The 24,641-nt window shown below is 47.3% G+C and overlaps 1 protein-coding gene and 1 long non-coding RNA gene across 2 annotated transcripts in view; one reads left to right on the top strand and one right to left on the bottom strand.

Annotated features, from left to right (window-relative positions):
* LOC135830140 (uncharacterized) overlaps positions 1-16,391 on the top strand; it is a 66,981-nt gene extending 50,590 nt beyond the window's left edge. The window contains exons 4-5 of the long non-coding RNA XR_010555999.1: positions 15,011-15,120; positions 16,223-16,391. This is a non-coding gene — a long non-coding RNA (uncharacterized LOC135830140). The remainder of the gene's footprint in view (positions 1-15,010; positions 15,121-16,222) is intronic.
* On the bottom strand, positions 1,570-3,860 carry LOC135829561 (uncharacterized). The gene is made up of 2 exons (XM_065341957.1): positions 3,223-3,860; positions 1,570-2,520 (listed from the first exon to the last, which is right to left on the bottom strand). Exons 1-2 carry the CDS (start codon positions 3,739-3,741, stop codon positions 1,888-1,890), a joined length of 1,152 nt encoding a protein of 383 aa, XP_065198029.1. The 5' UTR covers positions 3,742-3,860; the 3' UTR covers positions 1,570-1,887.
* Positions 16,392-24,641: the final 8,250 nt, after the last annotated feature.

Below are 24,641 nucleotides of genomic sequence, written 5' to 3'. Positions count from 1 at the left end.
CTTTTTGCTTGCATAGAACAGGGTCACGTGTGCGAATATATACAGCTTCCAACACCTGCAACTGCTTAAAGAAACGCGCGCGACAAATAACACTAAACCAGGAATCGTCAAACAACTTACGACAATCCGGACTGGACACCAAATGCTTGTAGATGGCAGACTTGCCCTTGTCGATGTCGAACTCCTCCTCGTCCGTATCACTCTCATCCTCCACTTCCTGCTCCCGCTCACCCTTGCTTTCCTCCTGACCATCCTGTTCATCCCCATCATCATCCTCCATCTCCATCTCCTGATGCCATCGCTTCTTTCTCCTTGACGTGTTCACTGCTGCGCCCGTACTTTCACCTGCCACTGCTGGTTCCGCCTTCTCCATTTTTCTCAGTCGTGTCTCCGCTAGTCTCTGGCTTCTCCTCAGATTCGTTTTTCCTCCATTTTCATTTCGTTCTCCTGGTGATCTTTCCGTTACCGCCGTCAGGTTTGTTAACGAACGATCGTCCGGTGGTCTCCCATGCCGTGTTGTTGTCGTCAAGAGTGACACCAGATTCGTGTGTTGCGCTACTGTTGAGTCCGGTGTTGTATCCGTTTCCGGTTGTGTTGTAATACTGACAGGCGTAGTAGTAGGCAACGGGTGTTTTCTCGGCCTCCCACGCTTTGGCCTGCCTGCCCTGGCCGCTTTTGACAACAAGGACAATGGGACGTGTTGTTTGATACGTTCGGACAAGTGTTGAAGCGTCCTGCCAACATACCGACTACCGCACTGTCGGCATTCAAAATGATAAATGAGGTGACTCAAATGATGGGTCGGCAGGACGTCCTTCAACACCGTGAACGAACGTATCGTGGTGAAGACAGTTACTACATTCACTGCATAGTACGTCTTCTGGACAATAGACTTGACAATACGACTGACCTTTGTCGACTCCGTGCCTTTCCAAGGCAGGCACAGGAAGACACGACAAGGAGCCGGGCCGATTGTCAGTTCCTTACGGGGCGCATTGTTACTCTAGCTATATAACTGGTTGTTTTAGTGATTCTTACTATGTGACGATGTTCCACTGATGATGGTCACACGAAAACGTTCTGGAATTATTTCATTTTAATTGTTTATACATGATTATGAGTGCACAATTGATATTTTTCATTGCTATTTTACGACTGTTGTCTCCTCGTCGGTTATTATTATTATTATTATTAATTCAACATCTCCTGGCTCGTCAGAAGACTGCCAATATATATGAGAAGTTGTGAACCCTCTGGTTCTCTAAATTGTCAGGAACGAACGACCACACGGCACGAGGACAACTACTCACTCTTGACAGTATACTTCACTTCGATCGACTATAAGGCCACCCTTTCTTTTTTTCGTTGTTTAACGTCCGCGCCCGCGTACCTTTTTGCATCCTTTTTTTGTTTGTTTGTTTGTTTCTTTTATTTGAATTCGTTTAGAGCACAGGCAATTCTGCCTTCTCACCAGAGGAAAAACCTCCGGTTTCTGCTAAGAACGAATATAATATTATGAGAGAAGGAAATATTAAAAATAGTCATAACATGATAATTCCAAAGCACAAAGTTTGTATATAATTCAAATGGGTGTGTGTATGTGTAAGCATGCAGTGAAGAAAACACCGAGAAAACATGCAGTAATGTGTAGGGATGCCGAGCAAGGTGGTTACAAATTACAATTAATTCTGTTCAGAGCCAGTTTAAAGGCAACCGCCGCACTGTGGAGGCAAATATCGCTGAGAAGGGCATTCCAAAGAGTGCTTCCCACAAATGTCAATGACTGACGACCGGAAGGTCCAGGAAGGAAAGGCACTTGCAGTAGCCGCTGCTCCTGTCCTCGAGTAATTCGGCGATCATCCCGGGATGCTTGGCCTGTGTTAGCCATCAACTGAAAGTAGGTGCAGAAAAGAGGACTTGCAAGATCATGTAGGCAACGGAAAACAAAAACAAAACCTTGTAGTTAAAAATGTGAGTTAGGGATCGAATAGATAAGCGCACGAGGAGGGGGGCTGTGGATGCACGGCTGGAGAGTCGGAAAATTGCACGAATTCCGGATTTGCTGGATTTGATTAAACGACTCTGCAGCTGCTGTGTCAGCGACGGGAAGAATGCATTGGATGCGTACGTTAGTCGTGCTTGCACAATGCCAATGTACCAAAGTCTGCGGGCTCTTATGGGCAGAGATCGCCCATGGCGCCATAGCTGGCTGATGGCGACTGACGCCTTCTGCACAACACTGGAGACATGTGGCTGCCAGGATAGCTGGTCATCAATGGTTACGCCAAGGTATTTGGCAGTGGAGGTAACAGTTAAGGCTTGATCCTTACATTTTACGACTGGTATGTCGCCAGTGAGTCCCCGAGGTTGAATTACCATGACTTGGGTTTTGCCGGTATTCAGCAGAAGCCCAATTTCGGAGAGCCAGTCAGACAGACGTGTCACAGCCGTAGTCAACGTCTTGCAAACAGTGTCCAGATCTGAATCAGAATAATCTAGGATGATGTCGTCCGCGAACTCCTGATGAACAACAATGCAAGGTATGACGTCGGAAATGTCACTCGTGTAAAGGACAAAGAGAAGCGGCCCAAGAACACTGCCTTGGGGCACACCTCTTGAGCATGGGACTGCATCAGAAAGAGCCTCACACACCTTGACACGCTGAGTACGACCAGACAGATAGCTAGCCAACCATAACAATACTCTGCCATTGACTCCCAGGGTGAATAGTTTATCAATCAGACGTTGATGTTGGACACGGTCAAACGCTTTTGACATGTCAACCATCACAATACCTGTGTATTTTCGCTCTTGTTTGGCCAACAGCCAACGGTTGGCGGCTAGAACTAATGCATCTTCGGTAGAGTGCATTTTCCTGTAGGCAAACTGACTGCTAGGTAATATGCTATGTTGCGTGAGGTATGCTGTGAGTTGCTTCTTTACAAAGAACTCCAAAATCCGGGACAGAATAGGGAGCAATGACACTGGTCTATAGTTAGTAGGGGATGTTGCATCGCCACTCTTGAACAGTGGACTAATGTGTGATGTTTTAAAACACACTGGCACAGTACCTGATGTCAAGGATGCATTGACTTGGGTGGTAAATGGAGGTGCCAGGGCATCTGAACACTGCTGCAGTACAATTCCAGGAATGTTGTCACTCCCAGATGCTTTGTGAGGACTCACAGTTTGCAAGCATTGTGCAACATCAGACACGCTTACCGGCTGAAATGTTGAGAAGCTAGATGCAGAGGCTGGACCATGTGGTATATGCAGCTCAGGTGGCCGCATAGGGTCATGCACAATGTCTCCAAACAATTTACTGAGTGACTCAAGCGGCGCTTCAGGTTCTTTCCGTGTCTTCTGTAGGCCTGTGACATCGTTCATGACAGCCCAAAGTTGCCGTTGATCTGATGTATCACATCTCTTAGTGAAGTACAAGTTGCGCAGACTCCTGTCCAACTTCCGTGCTTTGGAGCAAGCTGATCGGTGTGCTTCTTGAAGGTTCTGATCGGTTTTGTCTCGGAGCCAGAGACGATGCGCCCGGTTCCGTTCACGAACACTTGCCACTAACTCATCTGTAATCCAGGGGCAAGGGCGTCGAGATTTGCGGCGCCGTTCCCGAAGTGGAGCATGTTTGTCTAGAGTGGTCTGGATTCCCGCAGTGAGTGACGACGCAAGCATATCCACACAGACAGAGTCACAGGTAGTTAGCGTCTTCTCCAGGTCACATGTAAACATATTCCAATCCACTTTGTGCAAACAGCGAGTCTTGCGCAGATGCTGTCCCTTCAAGTGGTGACTTGCTGAAATTGGCAGCCTGGCAAGTATTGCAGAGTGGTCACTGATATCCAAATGTATGGTCTCGCAAACACCCTGGATGGGGGTGGTAGACAAGAATAGATCCAGTAGTGTGGCAGTACTGCTGGTTACTCGGGTAGGAGATGTGACGTGGTTGCGAAGGTTAAACTGGTTGAGTACATGATGCAAAGGAGTCACAGCATGGGCATCATTAAAGTTTACGTTGAAGTCTCCTACTAGCACAGTTGTGGTCTGCGGTCCACTGCAGGCAGTCTCTAGGTTTGACTCCAGCCCATCCCAGTAGCCCGCAGATTCACTAGGTGGTCGATAGCAGCAGCCCAGTAAAACCGTCTCATTGCCTGGTCGACCTGGGGCTAGAATCTTCAGCCACAGCATCTCCAGCTCACACTCGAGGTCACGTCTTCGACGGACTTGCAAGGACGTATGACAGTAGAAGGCAACACCGCCTCCTTGCCTGCCTTCCTGATCTTTGCGGAACACACTGAAATGAGGAATGTTTACTTCTCCGTCTGTTACATCGGCTGACAGCCAAGTTTCCGCAACGCCTAGGATGTGTACTCCACGGGTTGAGATAAAGTCTTCAATTTCTGCTACTTTTCTCCTAAGGCTACAGACATTTAAGAAAGCTACACTGGTCATGATCTAATACGATATGGTGAGTTCGCCAACTGTCATATGCCGGTCGTTGCTCTCGTTGTTACCCATGACCATGTCCTCCTGTTCCATGTCCGAGTCGGTCAGTAGCTCATTTCCTGAAAAGTCAACAAGTTTGTTTTGCACTCTGAAGGTTTTCCGTCCCTTGGCCACCATAAAGCCTCCCTTGTCATCTGGAGGGCAGTGAGCAGTTCCCAGCTCCTTGTTAAGCTGGTCTGGTTTGGCTGATTCCTGACTAGGTGAAGAAACTTGAGGTGTCCCAGTTTCAGGTGCTGAAGCTGTACTGCTTGCTGACCGGCTTGTACTCACTGTTGGTTCTGAATTTTCACCCACTGTGTCATCCAGTGTCCCCTGGGCCTGGCCCTGAGTACATGTACCCTTCAGCGCGCTGGCTGCTGCATCAGCGTACGGACTGGGCCTCCTGGCCTGGTGGGTGCAGAGTTTGGCGATATGAGTACTGGAGCCACACTTGTATCACGTGGGAACTTGACCCCTGTGCCAAACGCGCAGTTTCTGACGGGACTCAGACAACATGATGGTGGAGGGTACGATAGCTGTGGGTACTAAGTTTACGAATGTAGTACCAGTTGTGAAGGTGCAGCCTTCGACAGCCTTTGTTTCCCGCTTCGGAACACCAATGACGGATCCAAATTTCTCCATCGCGGACGTAATGGCGGACAGTGGGGTGTCATCCGCCACACCAAATATATGCACGGACACAACTGCTCCATCACCAACTACTAATACTAGTTGTTTTCCTTCAAATTCTAACCCTCTGGACAACACCTCATCCCTAACGGCAGTGAAAGAAAACGAAACTCTACAGAATCCGCGCCTTCCACTCAGATCCACCTGCTTGATATCATCAGGTCTTACACCACCTGACAGAAGAAGTCTGATGAAAAAGGCATGATCCTTCGAGGACCACCCTTCATTCAGCTGAATGGAACAGATTCTAGACATCTTTATAACAATTCTACACGCACTCCAGCCAGTTTCTGCAGAAAATATATCACTATCGGAGCTCAAAAGTTTGCTTCCATTCCCCACGCGTACGGTCAGCGAAGTGCATCCGACCGGAAAAAAAAACAAGAAAGTAGTAGTACCAATAATATGCGAAGTTGTAAATACATGATTGTGTAGTTTCACAGTGTGCCGATCATGACCTTAAACTTATAATCTTGCCTCCCGGGCATGCCTTTGTTTTGTGTTCTTTTTCTTTTTTTGTTGGCTTTTAAATATCGTACGGTGTGTGTCCTAGTAAAAATCCAGATGTAATGAATTCATGACATGCTAACTCCATGCTATGTACCTGTTTTGTTGGATTCATCAGGCATGTGCTCCAATGTACCATCAAAGAGTGTTGTTCTATGCCTGCAAGTGCCGTAAGACCCAGAAATATTGTATATATCACATGCTTTACTGGTCAAAATGTTTGATTGGGATTTCCAGTTTTTGGAATGGGCTTTTTATTCCGCCCCCCCCCCCCCCCCCCCCCCCCCGCGTACCTTTTCGCGAAAAAAAGGACGTTAAACAATGAATTAACAAAGGGTGGCCTAACAATGAATAACTAACACTAAAACCACCAGGTAGTTATAGCGTGAAAATGACAGCGTATATGAGAAAAGCACACACATACCACATACAACAACAGCGCACACAGCAAAACCGCACATAGCGCATGTAGCGTATACCACGTCGTAAACATCAGCGGTACGGCGAAGTCGGGATACAACTGCATTGAAACGAACACAATGTCACAAGCGAGAAGGCCTTTCACTCTTCGGAACTTGTGGTTTCGCAACATTCTCTCCACCAAAGGGCTTCTCACCGCCGTACAACAACTCGCAAGTCAAACGATTTGGGGCTTACTACGCGTCATTTGCTGCTGCGGTGGTGGCCATGGTAGAATATCACTAATGCCCACCACTTCGGTCAACTCGATTTCGCGAAGCTTGCCGCTGTGGGCTGTCACACACGACACGGTTACCGGTCCACTTCGATGTGGGGCGGACGCTGCACCAGACAACACACAACCGATAATTTCACCAAGCTTGCTGATGTGGGCTGTCACACACGACACGGTCACCGGTACACTGCTTCGACCCAGGCGGGCGCGGAACCCGAGGACACACATCCGATCTCTGTGTTCACCACCATCTCGCCGTTGACCTCTTCTGTGCTAACCAGTATCGTCCCTCTCATTTTCTTAGCATCTACGCCTTGCGCTTCTACGTCTTGCGCTTCTACGTCTTGCGCCTCTACGTCTTGCAACTCTACGTCTTGCGCTTCTACGTCTTGCGCTTCTACGTCTTGTGCCTCTACGTCTTGCGCCTCTACGTCTTGCGCCTCTACGTATTGCGCTTCTACGTCTTGCGCTTCCACGTCGTTCGGCCGAGACTTCAGCTGCTTCTGAGCGTCTCCGACCGATGTCGCCATGCACTGCACCGACGCAGTGGGCCTTGGGTCTGATCCTCCCACTGGCTTCAAATACTCCTCTGACCGTTGATTGTATGTAAGTAACGTCTTGCGCGCCTTGTCCGGCGTCCTTCCGAGCGAGGCAAGCAAATCTCGCTTTGCTTCCTCATATGTACTGATGGTGATGCGCTCGTTCATCTTCTTGAGCTTTTCGTTAAACTCTGTGCGGAGCGCACCCTCTTGCCGTCTAGTACTGCGCTCTTCAAACTCCTCGCACTGTCAGAGCCTCTTCTCCACGTATTCTCTCAAGCTATCGCCTTCAAATCAATACCGAATTCCGCTAGCGATAAAGCTGGCTTCAATGATCCATAGTTCCTGTGCCATGCTTGCTTCGTATCCTGGCGTGGTCGCCAAATGTTGTGAACCCTCTGGTTCTCTAAAGTGTCAGGAACGAACGACCACACGGCAAGAGGACAACTATTCACTCTTGACAGTATATTTCACTTCGATCGACTATAACCCTTTCACCACTGTCGACGTATATATACGTCATGACGTGTGCACCTGCCCCACTGACGACGTATATATACGTCCGCGGTGTACGTCGCGTTTGTACTGATGCCTCAACATCAGTGGGGCCTGGAACTGTTCCTCAGTGGGCTGAAGGACCTGATCGACGTGTACGCAGCGTATGTGGCCAGTCTGCACAGCAGAACCGCCGCGAGCATCGAGTTTGAAGTGCGTATTTTGGCATATCGTTCAAATAAATTGTTTTGCTCCAAGTTCGTTTTCGTCATCTTGCCCTGCTGTTTCTCGGCAAGGTAAGTAGCTCAACTACTCTGTGTCGATGGAAGGAGTCCTGTGAAGCAGTGTGAGGCGGGTAATGACTCTGAGGATGATTCTGGAGACAGCGAAATTGTGTCGGAGTCGTTTTCTGAGGATTACGAATTTGCTGCTATTCAAAAGATCGCAGCTGGCTCAGACGCAGGGGGGGGATGCTGGAGACCAAAGAGATTTGGAAAGCGATGCTGAAGTCTCTGACACCTAGGCATGGTGTTCTGAGCAGGAGCTATCTGTCGTGAGCCCGTTTGCTGAAGTTCCTCAAGAAAATGCGATCCAATTTGAAGGTCAGATTTTTGAAAATATTTGAATTTGAAATCAAGTGTACTGGTCAGACATGCATGCAGATCACAATAGAGATGTGCATACATGTAAGTATTGTATGTTGAGTACAGAGCCAGGCACCTACAGGATGGTGATTGCTATCTAATATGAATCCAGAATAATCCCGAATAGTCAACAATTGTGCAATTTTGAACCACTATCAGAAATTGCACAGCCGATTGTTTCTTGAATTTTCATGCGGACGTACACCGGTACGCAGTATGCACTCGGCTGTTTAGGGAATGCTTCAGACTATTTTGGCAGCTGGATTGTCTTGCCAGTGAGTGTCCAAATCAGAGAATGAGCTGTATTGCATTCTCTATGAATATGACTTTACCTGTGCCGCGTACGTACGTACGCGTGCGGCCAGTGATGATTCAACCCGGGATGCGCCGAGCACAGTGAGCCAACCGCTGCCACTGCACTGGCTGCTATTATAGCCGATGCAGTTGCTGTGGTTGCTACTCCAGTTACTCGGCATCCTCACTGTCCATCACATGGTTTTGTCTTGAAGTAGGTAGGGCTGCTGGAGGATTCAAGCTTTACGAGGCGCCCAAGAAAAAAGAAAGACCCATTCTGGATCGCGCAGTCGCATATGATTCAAGCGCCGTATAAAACGAGTTGCTGTACTCTAGTCTAGGTTGCCGTAGAACACCAGGATCATATCAAGCTTGTCATATGACATTTCTCCATTCTGAAGTCAACACTGACCAGTTATAGCACTGCTTGCCGTTGCTTGTCTGATCTTTGTTGTCAATTGCCTAAATTGAATGAATTTTGAGGAAAAATCGCCAAAAGTCGCATATCTAAATATGGTGTTTTATGAGTCTCGTACAATGAAATCCTACAAAATTTCTTTGGATTCACAGTGCATATGTCCATACCCAACATCTCCAATCAATTTTGGACCAGAATATGCATTTTCAAAAAATGCCTTTTTTGGCCCAGTGGGAGGTGATTTTCCGGTCAGGGCTGAAAGGGATAACAATGAATAACTAACACTAAACCACCAGGTAGTTATAGAGTGAAACTGACAGCGTATATGAGAAAAGCATACACATACTACATACAACTACAGCGCACACAGCAAACCGCACATAGCGCATGTAGCGTATACCACGTCGTAAACATCAGCGGTATAGCGGAGTCGGGATACAACTGCATTGAAACGAACACAATGTCACAAGCGAGAAGGCCTTTCACTCTTGAGAACTTGTGGTTTCGCAACAGACGCATTTGGGGCATTTTTCGTACCGTGGCTGCTCTCTCATCCTGGATTTGCAGTGTCCTGGAAATCATGGTCAAAGTCATTCCCTTTTTCTCGTGGATGCCTTTTCCAGAAGCCCAAGGTTATGAAGATTGAATGAGTAGAACTGAAGTTATGATCCAAGGGACACGAGAAATGCAGAATTTTGAAATTTGTGTGGCTCTAACCCCTTTGGGGGGTAAGAGCCAGTGACGAGTATATTTGTTTTTTGAAGTTCACCTGGATTCCTGAAGATGAGTATACTAGTTTGCAATTTTGCAGTTCGTACAATGCATATAGAAATTGTTGTAACTCCGTTATCCTTTCTGCGATTGCCAAAATGAGGGTTTATTGCAAAGCTGACCGAAAAAGCTTTCCAACGATGTGCAGTTTGATATGGCAAGATGAAGAATCACTGGCAGTCGAAGAGAGAAACACAAATACGCTTGAATTTGTGTTCAAATTCTGTGTGTGGTGAGCGGTAATGCACAAACGGGGACTTTCAATGTGACTCATGGTCGCATGACACATGCATAGAACCGATGAAATTTGTGGATGAGGGTACTGTATCTGGCTCAGGCACAAAAGAGCAGGTCTCGAAAGGGAGGAAGGAGATGTTGTTGCTCCTGTTGGGTATCTAGTGGCGATATTGGAGATCTGTGGCTTTCCAAAGAGACAGACAAAAAATTCCAAAGCGGGTTGCTGAAATTAGATTTTTCAAATGTGTAGTTGGCAGCACAGCTGGGATTTCCATAAAATGACATATCAGAAATTTGACATGAGCTTATCGATCATACTTTCAAAAATGATTAGAAAATACTAATACTAGGTGGTGACTCTTGTGGAAAACTACTGAAAATACATTCAGAAATGATCAAAAAATACTGTTGCGCTCGGTGAAATCCGGCCAGAAGTGCATAACTGGCGCCCAGTACTGATGCGGCCCTTGACGCCCTCAAAGTTGTACAAGTACAAGTGACAGTAGGGTGCGCGTGTGCCATATGAACTGTGCATGTGCTGTACTCATACGCGTGCATGCTTACAAAACCGCGCCAAACAAAGACAAGTGTAACATTCATTTCAGTTCAGCACAAGTAAAGAAGACGGGGATCGTTTCGAAGCAGTTTATTTCAGAGCAGCAGGGCTTCAATATTTGGTGTGGCCACCGTCTGCTTCAATTAGGGCTTCAACACGACGTGGCATTGACTCCACGTATGGGGAAACCGTGTCAGGAGCCAACGTGTCCCACTCCAGGTGCAGTGCCTGCACCAGCTGGTCAGCATTCTCGCAGCGATGTGGAATTATTCTCTTCTTGAGAAGAGCCCACACATTCTCGATTGGGTTCATGTCCGGCGAGCAGGGAGGTTGAAACAGGATCTTCCGTACTCCGCTATCGAGAAGATCCTGCTGTGCTTGAGCTGACGTGTGGGAGGTAGCATTGTCGAGCTGCAAGGACCAGTCGTTTGCAAAGAATCCGATGCCACTCGGTACAATGTCGGCTGCCATTCCTTGGGCGAACGTTGCTGCATTCCACGTCGGAGCAAAGGACAAATGCCCAACGGTTCCGAAAAGCGAAATGGCTCCAAGAACGTGCACCTTTGCTGGATAGTGTGGCACTTCGACTATTGGCTTGTCGTCCCGCGGGTACCAGGACATAACACGTCCGTCAGGACCCAAGGCAAAGCATGCCTCGTCTGCAAAGACAACGCGGTCAAATTCAAACTGGCGATGCTGAATTCCCCATACTAGCCGGCTGTTCTTTGCTGCTTCTTTCAGAACAAACTTACGCACCGGCCGCCCGAACCTGTAGTTATTCCGTCTGAGGCTTCTGCGTACCGTGCTGGGGGCTGCCATTTCCTCACCAGGTTGCTCCGTGTCCAGAACCTCAGAAATCTTCTCACTGCTCGCGAAACGATTGGCAGCGATGTGATCAGCAACAAACTCCATGCCCACAGGTGAGAGTTTCGGCATTGTTCCGCTGCCTGCCTGTCTTGCTACGCTTCTCCCAATTTCAACTCGATTGCATGTGTCCCTTACCTGAACATGGACAATAGAATCGAAGATTGTTTTGTGACTCATTCTCGATTTTATCACATTACTGGTGATCTGTTTCACTTACCTGAGTCTTCTTGTAACCAGTTATGTCCATAATTTGTCTCGGAGTATGACCTGCTCTGTAGAGGGTCGTTATTTGTTCTCGTCTACTCAATTCATTTCCTCCAAAGAACTCATTATTCTCCATTTTTGAATAGGGCTTGCGAAGAAAACTATAGAGAATGGTTTCACCTCTTTTTGGAAATGGGATTGCGGAGCATGTTTATGTGACCTTTGTTTGCTGTTCTGTCTGCACTGCGGGCTCTGTACGAGATTTTGGGAATGGCCATGTCCTTCTTCTCGATCTCTTCTTGATCTTGAGCTGTACTTCGTGAAGTGAATGAAAGAAATTTTGAACTGTTTTTAGCATGCAACACGTGCACTCCGAACTTTTACACGAGGTGCGTACAGCTGAGTTCATACACACAAATCGCCAGTGATGTAATGGGAGCTGGCTTCGCGGCGCTTGCTTTGCACTTCGGGCCGGCTTTCACCGAGCGCAACTGTACTAGCACTAGTTGGTGACTCTTGCGCGAAACGTGACCAGACCAGGGGCGTCGTAAGGTATTTTTGTGTGATGCGGTCAGACATCTGAAGTGCAGTTTACTTGTGGGGGGGGGGGGGGTTGCTGAGGCGAAAATGTTCACAATTTAGAGCCCAGATCAGTGTATTTCATTTATTCACAGGGTCCTTGGGGAAAAAGTGGTACGGTCAATACCGTAGTGACTGTACCGTGTCCGACGCCCCTGCAGACACAAACACAAAGTCCACAGGGCCTGAGGGAGCACGATAGTTCACTGCGGCATGTAATAGTTAGATTAGACAAGCAAGAACAGTCGAATGTCACTTATCCGACCACTTAGGGAATCAGGCATGTTGGATAACTGGATATGTTGGATAACTGATATCATTTTTTATGTGCATATATGGCTGGATTTCACTGATTTACGTGCACAATACCCAAATATATTCATGCATATTCATGAATTGCTCCATGTACACATACATGTTAGCATACGTGACCACATCTACTTCAAGTAAATGGTTGTTACACCGTATAATATACACACAAAAAAATTAAAGAATTTTACTGTTGAGAGTCATAAAATTACCACTCCCGGGCTTGTCAGATAACCGACGTGCTCGGATAACTGGCGACCGGATGAGTGACATTCGACTGTAATAACAAGTGAAATGGTGTCAAGTTGGAACAATCTAGAGCAAACCAAAATGTCTCTCTCTTTCTCTCTTTCCCTCTCTCTCTCACTTTCTCTCTCTCCCTCCCTCTTTCTCTCTCTCTCTCTCTCTCTCTCTCTCTCTCTCCCTTCCTCTCTCTCTCTCTCTCTCTCTCTCTCTTCTCTCTCTCTCTCTCTCTCTCTCTCTCTCTCTCTCTCTCTCTCTCTCTCTCTCTCTCTCTCTCTCTCTCTCTCTCTCCGTCGTTCTCTCTCTCTCTCTCTCTCTCTTTCTATGTCTGTCTCTCTCTCTCCATCTATCTATCTCTGTCTCTCTCTCTTCCTCGCTCTATCTCTCTCTCTCTCTCTCTCTCTCTCTCTCTCTCTCTCTTTCTCTCTCTCTTTCTCTCTCTCCATCTGTGTGTATGTATCTTTCTCTCGCTTTCTCTATCAATCTCTCTCTGTTTTGTTTCTCTCTCTACCTCTCTCTCTTTTTCTGACTCTGTCTCGGTCTCTATCTCTCTATCAATCTATTCTGTTCTCTCTCTCTCTGTATCCATCTCTCTCTCTGTATCCATCTCTCTCTCTCTCTCTCTCTCTCTCTCTCTCTCCCTCTCTCTGTCTCTGTCTCTCTCTCTCTCTCTCTCTCTCTCTCTCTCTCTCTCTCTCTCTCTCTCTCTCTCTCTCTCTCTCTCTCTCTCTCTCTCTCTATCAATCTGTCTATGTACACGCTGCGTTTGAGTCACTCCGTTCTACACGCTGCATTTGAGTCACTCCGTTGTACATGCTACTGCACCGACTTCTGACCCCCGTGTGCGCACTGCCTGTACTGGTCCCCTTTGTGACGGCATTGTATTTGGCCCAGAATCTGCGAAAACCAGGCTTAGGGTGAAAATCATTTTTTTGAGAAAATTGATGTTTTGTAAAAAGGTTGTGTCGCGTGGACGATCGAGTGCAGTGAAGTGGAACCAAAGAGAATCTCGCTCGTTTGAAGAAGTAGCATTCATGGCAGGAAGGGTTTCAGCAGTCAGGGAAGTCAAAGGGCTTCCGGTAGAATATTCCCTGCTACTCCTCTAGTTTATCGGGTGTTAGCGGCCGTCGTGAGTTCCCTTCGGGAACGGATACGATAATTTACTTACTTTTTTACTCCTCTAGTCACAACGAAGAGTTTTTGAGCTGATCGAACCGATTCCATCTCCTACACTCCGGGATGGCGAAATTTCTGGGCTAGCTGCTGCTTGCGGAAAATGGTCAAGAAATCGTCTCCAGTTAGAGTCGTGATGGCGATAGCGAGGAGAACCTGGACGACATCGATCCAGCCAATCGAAGTACGGAGATACTAGCTGTTTCTGGGCCTCACGCAAAGGAACACGCGTAGCAGAGCTCATACGTTTGCAGCAAGTTCACGAGGAAAAGGCTTGAAGCGCAGTGTGAAAACTGTTTTGAATTGAAGTCCTTGGCGATGAAGTGCTACTGAAGGCCACGCGAATGAGCGAGCAGATCGAGACGCCTCCACTCGAGACTTTCCTCGCTGGTCAGCTAGCTGCAAGGGATTGTACAGCGTGCCGATATTTCACTTGCTTGTCAGCACCAAGCAGATACTGCAGCACGCCAGCACACTATGCGCTTACTATGAACAGTGGAACAGTTTGAAAGGCTGTGTTCTTGCTTGCTTCTGAGCAGTTGTACTAGATTCACCCGTCAAAAGGTGCCATCTCAACTGGAGTCGGGTTTCCTTGTAGTGTGTAGCGCCAGAGCATGCCAGTACATGTATTCAGCCCCAGAATGTGCTGAGTGAGGAGCAAACAAAATTCATGCAGAACTGTGCATGGCCACTACAGCCTGCAGCACCAAGGGTCCACAACAAGCCTGCCCCCACATGCCTACCTTGTCATGGCACCTAAACAAAAATCATCCATGTCTCTTCCTTCAGTCTGGTGCATCTCTCTTCATTTCTTTCCTGTGATAACAATTTTGTGTTTTTTTGGGATTTTTTTAACACAATACCCTAGTGTGTTTGAGATAGATTTAATACCACTATTAGTCGACCCACACCTGTAATATTTTGTTTCCTAACCTCCCATGCCCAGTAGAAGCTGAAAATGGGAAAAAGTCATTTTGTGAAATTTCACCCTAAGCCTGGTTTTCGCAGATTCTGGGCCATTTGGCATCCGCTGTCGTGGTCTCCCTTCCTGTGCGGTTCATTTTGTTGCCCAACATTCCTGGATATATTCCCTTGTCTCGTCTGGTCTCGTTGTCATTTGTCAGTTTGTCTCTTTGTCAGTTGTCCAGTCCTCTCATCAGAGTAAGAATGAAATATACTCTCTCCACCAAAGGGTTTGGGCTTTTGTTGTGTGGTGTAATCGCGAAGGGTCAGTAGTTCGTCCTTATCCAGACTACATGTGTGTTTTATTTGTCTCGTGGTTGTAATCCCATGCAGTTTCATCACCGGGCACTGCTGGAGGCGCATGCTGGTATTACGTCATGAGATGTCTGTCAACTGGATTACACATTGCTGAGCATGCATTGGACTGGTGACCTATCAACCAGGTACGTCACTTGATGTTTGTGTGTATTTACAATAATTGTATGGTGTGTACTCACTGCAAAGACCAAGCCAAGGAAGTCATGCTACCACAGGCGACTCGTACTGCGCTTGTGTGTGCATGTGCGCATGCATGTGTACATGTGTATGTGCGTGCATGCGCATGTGTGTGTGTATGCGTGTACGTGTGTATGTCGGTGCATGTGCATGTGCGCATGGGTGTATGTGTGTGTGTGTGTGTGTGTGTGTGTGCATGGGTGTATGTGTGCGTGTGTGTGTGTGTGTGTGTGTGTGTGTGTGTGTGTGTGTGTGTGTGTGTGTGTGTAGCCTTCCAATCTGTTGGAACGATACCTTCTTGCCAAGGTTTTTGGTGTGTCTGTTGGCTCTGGGTTCCCAGTACTCCGCTGTTTATTGTGGCTGGAAAAGTAACTCCAATTTCACTTCATGCCACCAGTGCATGTAGTGTCTGCTTCCATTAGAGCAGTGTGCTGTCTATACTGCCTCCCCCCCCCCCCAGGAAGTGTAGTGTGTGCATAGGTAACTGTCTGGGGCATCCTATTCTGATGTGCTCTGTGTGGGGTAAACCAGGTTCATTGGGGATCAATTGTCATGCCTTCACCAGTTATGTTGATTAGGCGGGGGTATCTGGTGCAAGTCTTGATCAGTTTCAATCAGATATTGTCTGCTATCGCTGCTATAAGACACGTCTTTGGGTGCACATCCAATGCATTTGCAGTTTCACGTGCTTCTCTTGCGACGGGTTCATGCATGGTACATTATACATGGTGTGTGTATGTGGCTGTGGGTGTGTATGTGCATGTGTGTGTGTGGTGTGTGTGTGTATGTGTGTGTGTGTGTGTGTGTGTGTGTGTGTGTGTCGTGTGTGTGTATATGTGTGTGTATGTATGTGTGTGTATGTGTGTGTGTGTGTGCACCCGGGTGCATTGAGTTTTCATTCGAGCTGCCACTACTTGCTCCAAACGAGATTGATAATAATGCAGGTAGCAGGCTTGTCACACATTAGTGATATTGTGAAATGACTAGCCTACACACAGAAATGTACATCAACGGTTGTGTTGCGTTATCTTGTGTTGTGCTGATATAAAGGGAAAATTGCATCGATGAGAGGCTGTAACAGTCACTTTGCAGTGTCCACCGGAATGTTGCAAGCTAAATCGTTCTCACTTTGATCTAGTTCTGGACCCTGTGTTGATAATCCAAACAGGGATATCAAACACTACAGCAGCTTTGTATTATTACGCTTGTTGCCTGCCAGTATTAGCACCATATTGTGTTCTGGCTAGCTCCTTGATATTAGCGAGTATAGCAGCTACATGCAATTTCCTGGCTAGCTGCTTGAAACCTGCATGTAGCTACTGTAGCGGACATGGAAATCCAGTCGATGGGCCGGCGCCCTCAGCGCGTACAGAACTAAAATGCTGCGTGCAGTGCACAGTCATGTTGATCCGATGCAACCAGCGCGCTGCAGTGCGTAAACGTATGTGTGCACCGCTTATCCACGGCTGCATGGCCAGCGCCCTGGGGCCGCTAGACGTGCGACCGGATTTCCATGTCCACAACAATACAATCATACAATATCCTGGCTGTGGCTTGACAACAGCAAGTATTATAGCTATACGGGAACATGTGCAGTGATGGTCTCATGATGCATGACAATAAGGATTATTATGCGCCGAGTGTGGTCTGTAATTTGCATTTTTGGCACTGCTGCTATTGTTGCTTTTATACGTGCTGCAGCAGATAGTTGAATGCAGTTTGGTGTGTTTTGTCCTACGGACAAGAAGTGCTTTTCCTTGTTAGTCTTGTATTTTCTCTTCCTCCCTCCCTTTTGCAATACCTTCCTGTGCCAGGAGGGCCACATCATACTTGTCTGCAGTGTTGCTGTTACAATGTTGTGGCAGCGGTATCTTGATGTGGTGGACTGATGTTGTATTATCGTACCCGTTTGCTGGTGCTGGGTGCCGTAGTGTATTAGCTGTGCCTGTTTGAAGTTGCCAGGCCAAATAATATTGGTGTGTTCCCGTTTAAGTTTCCGGGCCACCATGTTTGTAACAGCGTTCCCGTTTGCTGTATCAGGGGCCATGTTTGTCATGGTTCGTTCCCATTGAAGTTGCTCAGCAGGGCACCGCTTTTGTCAATTTTGCCTGTTTGAAGTTACCAGGCCAGTCCTGCAATGCACATTCGTTTGTTGGTGCCGGGTGACATGTTTGCCAATTATGCTTGTTGCAAATGGGCGTGTTGTGTGAAACACCAAAACTGGTCGTGTCACGGTAATGCATTGATGGACTAATTTACTGAGCCGTTCATTCGGCTATTATGATACTCTTTCTCCGCACTTCCTTGTATACATGTATGTCGAATAGTATGTCATGGTGACATTGCCTAGTTGCGTGTATCTGGAGTGTGTCGTTCAAACGTTTCTCAAATTTCCTGTTTCACTATCATAAGAACTCATGGTAGGTATCCAAATCCTTCCTTCAAATACTTCAACTACAGGTATTCTGTAACTTACTGAAGTACGCTTTCAAACCTTCGTCAAACAATCTACAGTCTTGCGTGTAATTGAAAACTTCACACCTAGGATTGATTGTTCGGTGCTGATTGCCTTAGTGATAAACTCCGAGTGCCAACAAAATAACGTAACATTTTGCCCAGTATGTAGATCTACATAATTACTATTATACGGAATTTCGCAATCTTACAGAACAGTAACTGTTACTACAGTGTTGGCAACTGAAATCCGACCCCTGAACGATGCGTTCACATTCTAGCGGTCTCTGTTTCGTAGCTTTACAATCCCGTGTTGGGCCTTTGCGATGTGAGTGCACCACTCAGTGATCGGATTTCAGTTGCAAGCACTGTAGTACAATGCTGCTCAATGTAATCCGATGGCGTGAGTCAGGTTCGTGGGCTGTGTCAGCCAGGTCTTCACAGGTCTGTGACTGCACAGCGCCCGGGGTGCAGACAGCAGTACAAGAGAGTCACGGTCCTAGCTGGGTGGTTTTTTTCTCCAACATCTTGTCTATCATGTTCCGTGACATACTAGCACTGACTGTAGATCATTGTACTGTCATGGACATGGAAATCCGGTCGCACGTCTAGCAGCCGCAGGGCGCTGGCCATGCAGCTATGATTACGCGCTGCTGCTGGTCGCATCGTATCAACATGTGCGCTGCATGCAACGACTTCGTTCTGTACGCGCTGAGGGCACCGGCCCCGGTCAATAGACTGGATTTCCATGTACGCGACAGTAGCTGTAGCCTGTACTAGCTATTGACCGTGGTAGCAGACCGCATCAGAGTGTTCATGTGCGTGTTGTTGTGCGTGTGAACTGTATCAGATCGTAATGCTGAACAGCTCGTAAAGTCTACAGATGAACACAGTACAGTCTTTGTGGCTGTGAAGTGTGATCGCCTGCATGCTGATGCTTTTTGGCCTAGGTAGGTGAGGTGCTGTTCACACCACAGCACTTCAGTCTTCGGTGTACCATAGTGTACACTGCATTCCTGTACAAACTTAGTTCCAGTTCATCCTGTCTCCACGGCTCTCACCCCCAAATTTACAATACATGAACACGGACATTGCGTGCTGTAAAGTGTAATGTTGTGGTGTTGATCACCTGAAGTCTTGCGCCTTGCGATTCTTTTCAGTGCCGAAATTTGAAGGACAAAACTCGACTGTGCGAATGGTTGAGTTCATTTCTTCGGCATTTCTACTTCTAAGCCATGAGTTACGTTACGTATGTGATTAGTTCCCTCAGAACTTGGGAAGTTGTTTCCGTTCCTCAGAAAACCATCGGCCTATATTCAGGCTCGATTTTTACGTGTCTAGATCAAGACTTTTGTAAAGGCTTTGAGATCTGTGCTCTGGTGCATGTACTAGCAATCGATTGGTGGAAGTTGTTTCAAGGCATTGGAGGAAGCTGTTTGGCGGTGTTGGACGTTCTCCTCCTGACATTCCAGTGAGAGTGACAGACCGTAGAAAGACTTCAGGTAAGTTACGTAACATTTACCCTGCTTTCAACCATGCCAGATAAGGGCAATGTTGTACTGTACTGCGCTAACGGACATTGCTATTTCTTTAGCGTACCAGTATCCAATAAGCAGCGCAATTTGGTATTCGTATTACCAAGAGTAAATTACCCCCAAAATGTGCAACTCCAGTCTATAGGGTTAGCAAGGGCCGAACCTCAAAATAATTTGACAGATCCGTAGATTTACACCAGGGGCATCGGAAGGAGGTAGAAAGTGGTACAGCTGGACAGTCAGAGGGGGTGCGGGGGAAACGTCCCCCGGGAATTTTTTCAAAAAACACTCAAAATACCCATCTTTTTTATTTTTTATTTTTATTTTTACAAAGACCACTTAAATGCCAAACATGAGATGCAGCTAGGGGAAGCAGACACAACCTGAATCGTGCCAGTGGTGGTGAGGTTTAGGGAGCTCCACCGACCTGGGGTCTCGACTTCATAGCCACCTAGACGCACCAAGAGTGGGTGGGGGAGGGAGAGCGAGAGAGCTCTCCAACGCGTTATTACATGGTGCAGTTGACTGGTGCACCGGTGACGGATCGCGGGTCACGATCACGTGTGGTCATGTACAAACTCGATACCCCCCTTTTTTACACCGGATTTGAACGTTCCGCGTGGACCACCTGGAGCCAAAAGTGGTACGGCTAGAGCCGTACCAGTCGTACCGCTTCCGACGCCCTTGTACACATTACTTCCACCCTGTTAATGATAGATACAGGGCTCTACGCCAGCTCTGCTTTGGGTCAGCTCCCTGCTGGACACTTTTTGTAGTTTTCCTGCGTATCCTATTGAAATATTCCACGAGATTTTAGGTGTTCTGCCTTAGCAGAATTTGATTGAGGTTTCACAGGCAGTTGCATCCTCTGGGGTTACCGGTGGTAACTCTTGGTATTACTCGATTTCCGAATCAACCATTATCGGTGTCCTGTACACCCAAAACAATATACAGAACAATCATTGATTGGACATACCGATTGCCACAGCCTCTAGAGTAATTTGTAGTCACTGAACATGTCTTGCTCATCAGACAAACGCAGCATCATTTGATGATGTACCTCTATCAGGGAAAATAGTTCATTGTATGTTCAAAACCATTGGATGTTAGACATAGGATATGGTAGGTTGTGGTACGACAGTGTATTATGGTCATGTAGACCAGTCTCCAGTCATAGATTGGGGAGGGGGAGGGGAGGGAATCGTTCCAATCTCCCAATTTCAAAGGTATAATTTTAGGGACTCCCTTGTCACTTACTGATCGATGATGAGTTTGGAAACACTTTGCAGCAATTGCTCAAACCAAGAAACAGAAGCTGGATATGGTCGGGAGCGAAGCACAACGCAAAGAGAAAATCTATTGAGTCGGTAGTCATTTGGTAGATTATCCAAAGTCGGAAAGTCGCGAGACTTATCGAGCAAACAAAGCAATGAATAATTGAGCCATCAAATATGGGCATTAGAGAGGTTCTGCATAACGAAAATTCGTACAAACTTTCGTGAACAGCGTGACGAAAATTTGTGCGAAGTTTCGCACGAACTTTGTGTTCTGCACTTTTTCGCAGTACGCGATATTCGCACGTAGATCTACGCATAATGCATACGCAATCTCACGCACGTTGTACAGCCGTGCCCGCCACGTGGCGACACCCACGTGGAACCAAACAGCGTATTTTGAAAAGTGTATACTACAATTGCAGTAACTATATTCATTGCAGCACCCGATAGACTCTATTCACTTCTACTTGCTTCATCAGTGTAGGACACGAGATTTGTTGGGAGCTTGGTTGTGTTAGAAGTTGGTTTGGTGAGAACGATGAACGTAGCGGAAATAAGTGGCGAAGAGAAAAGTGCAGTGCTCTGCTGCCTATTCCTGCTAGCCCATGACGAGGGGGACTTGGATGATGAGGAGTTGCTCATGCTGATCGGCGGTGTGGAGCTGTGTGCTGCCCGTGGCCTCCTTGTAGGCCCCCAGGAAATTGGAATTCGGCTGGATTTCAACTTGCTGGATGATGATGTTTGTCTTCGTCAGTTCAGATTTACGCATCGACAATTGGAAGAGCTGTTCATAGCGTTACAAGTTCCACATAGATTTCGAGCACCATGTAGGACCACGTGGAACGGAATGGAGGGTCTGCTGATTTTGCTGCGTCGGCTTGCCTACCCAGATCGTCTAGGTATGCTGTGTGAGGAGTTCGGTAGAAGCAAACCCGTTCTATCGCTTATCATCAACAGCATGCTGATGTGGATATGGGAGAGGTGGGGAGGCTTGCTGGAGAACCCATTTGCGCAGCCGTTTTTCACGCCAGAGCGCATTGAGGCCTATGCGCAGGCGATTTCTGCCAAGGTTGGTGTGAACCTGAACGTATGGGGTTACATAGATGGCACAGTCAGGCCAATATGTCGCCCAGGTATGCATCAGCGATTGATGTACAACGGCCACAAGCGCGTGCATGCCGTCAAGTATCAGGCTGTTGCAACACCTGACGGCCTGATCACCCATCTGTATGGGCCCATTGAAGGGCGGCGACATGACTCTGGTATCCTCCGTGAGAGTCAACTGCTGGATGCCATGGCCCAAGACATCAACCACCCGCAGAATGAGCCCCCGTTTGCAATTTACGGAGATCCTGCGTACCCGCTAAGCCCCTACCTCCAGAAGGCATACCGCGGCGCAAATCTCCCTCATGACCAGCACCAATTCAACGTGCACATGAATGCAGGCCGCATTGCTGTTGAGTGGGCCTTCGGTGAAGTCTGCACGCTATGGGCATATGTAGACATGAGGAAACAGCAAAAGCTACTGTTGCAGCCAGTGGGCTTGTATTACAAAGTGGCTGCTCTCCTCACCAATCTCCGCACCATCATGCGCTTTGGCAACAAGACCAGCAGCTATTTCAGCATTTCACCGCCATCGATCCAGGAGTACTTGCAACCGTAAGCACTTCCTGAGCTCCATAGTGGATATGTTAGTGGAATTTATCTCCACAACATACCACTGTAAAAGCAATCGGAATTTGTCAATGGACAACAGCTTCTCTTCACCAGGTCTACACAGATTTCTTTGTGATCACAGCACTCAACATTAAATAGATATGTTAGACGTGATGTGCAGATAGATAAAGATAAAGCCAACAAACCAACTCATTTGAATTTGTGACAGTCCCACATCATATAAAATATATGCGTATCATTTCATTTTGTCCATCATCATCTTCATCATGGACATCATGGCTGCATCTTTGCGCTGGTCTGCAGCATCTTTTTTCCCATTTGCTTCGGCCTTTGCTGCGAGCTCTAGCTTTTGCATTTCCTGCTTTGCCCTCAACTCCTCACGCTTGAAGTCAAGCTCGTCCTTCTTCAAATCCAAGTTCTTGCCCTGGATATCACGGTCACGGTCGTTTTTTTCCTTGAGGTAGTCGACGACTGGAGCCATGATGGCACTTGCTCCAGTCGGCCGACGCTTGGCTGCAGGCTCGTCTGCTGCTGCACTCTTTGTTGGTGCTGCTACTGTTGCTGAAGCTGCTGCTGCGGTGGTTGTTTCTGTGATGGTGGTGGTTGTTGCTGCTGTGTGGCCAGTGCAGGCTGCAGCAGTATCACTGCTACTGGTTGATGTGGAAGCCGATGTTCCCTTGCCGCCCAAAGTGCGGCAGGCGCTGTCGCGAAGTTGGAGGGCTACGGCTCTTGACGTTACGGCAGCAGCGGCTTCACGCTCCTGAGGCATACTGCGCTCAGCATAGACCTGAGTGAGCTCCGTCAACAGTTGGGTTTTTTCCGTGTAATCTTCGGCGGAACCAGATCTGAAATGCGAAAGAAGATAGATAAAATAGAACGAATTAAAAGTAATGGTTGCGTCACAGAATAATACAATTGGACATCACGGATAGAAGATTCCTACACATTCTGCTTATCTACATCACCAAGTACTGGGTAAAGATGAACACAATTCCATATACAGTAAACGACATGCTCATCATGGTTGACACTTGGAAAAATATTATAACGTGTTCTACTTATCATTGCGGTACTTACTGTCGTCTACGCCAGGCATCGCCTTTGGCATGGTGTTCTAGCATTTTCATCAGCCTATCTCGAACGCTCTTTTTCGTTAGCGACCCGAAGCGTGCAGCATCCTGTTTGGCTAGTTCATCCGCTACGTTATCCATAGCTGGAGAACCACGGACGAATGGATTGGGGTGTGCCATTACCTGGCGGAGCAAAATTAAATCCATCGTTAGGTCGAATACAATTCGACATGGCGAATCTGGAAGCGAGGATTGAACAGTGGAGCTGGCAGAGGACTCCATGTTTGAGAGAGAAAAGAGAAAGCGTTGTAAGGACCAAGAAGCGAAAACACAAGCTGAACGAAGCTGACCACTTCCAATCAGGGAGTCGGCAAATAAAGGATGATCCACCTGATATGGGAGCTGAGTGGGTAATTGTGTACAGAAACCCCATCATAAAAGACCCAAATAAAGGACGTCAAATCCGCCTGATAAGTGATATGGCAGCTAAGTGAGTTGCAAAATGCCCATTTCTGGGTAATTGTGTACGGAAACCCCCTGTATACATGGTATAGAAGAACCAAAAAAAGGACGTCAAATCTGCCTGACATCGAAGCTACATGTACATGTACGAGTTGTTGAGGGGCAAAATGCCCAAAAAAACCATATATAGAAGAACCTTTCGCGTCATGCGGTACTATATGACATGTGTTGCGTATACTCATACCGTATTTGACGGCTCCCAGCTTCCAATCTCACGAAACTTCTCGCGAAAGTTCATTTCGCGTGCCAGGCAACTTTCGCGTCCAAAGTTGCGAAAGTTCGTGCGAAGTTTCGTAGTTCATGACGTATAACGAAAGTTCGTACGAATTTTCGTTGTGCAGAACCTCTCTATTAGCAAGAGTACATAACCCCCCCCCCCCAGAGTGTGCAACGCCTGATCCAGTTCTGCGTAGGGTCTTGGTCGAGCGTAATCGGATCTTTGTGTCATATTACCGTACACATCTGAGGGAAACCCGGGGAGTCGCGGGTACTCTCGGATCAGAAACAACGGTGCCCTGCCTCGAGACCGGCCTTGTGCTGGTGTGGAGTGTACGCATGACATCAGAAGATCCGATTCCGCTGGACCTAGACCCTATGCAGAGCTGGATCAGGCGTTGCACACTCTGGGGGGTTATGTACTTTTGGTATTAGAAGGCAAGCCCCAGGCTTTATCAGCCTTCTACGGCTTCAAATTGGAACTTTCTCTCAGCAGAAACTACAACTTTCCCAATCTCTTGCTTGGAATTTTCGCTCAAAAAATAGAGATTCGATCTCTCTGATCGGGATGAATCAATGGAGCGACAGACTCAATGTCAAGGTTTTTGTCAAACGCTAACCTAGTGAAACAGATGGTATCAGGTTCATTTCCTACTTGGAAGCGAAATAATATTGTCAGCTCACCTTTTCTCGTGACCTATTGGCCTGGCACCTGGAT

This window comes from Sycon ciliatum, chromosome 13 (assembly GCF_964019385.1).
Source record: "Sycon ciliatum chromosome 13, ocSycCili1.1, whole genome shotgun sequence".
Classification (NCBI taxonomy): Eukaryota; Metazoa; Porifera; class Calcarea; order Leucosolenida; family Sycettidae; genus Sycon; species Sycon ciliatum.
This window is presented reverse-complemented; position numbering and strand designations above follow the sequence as displayed.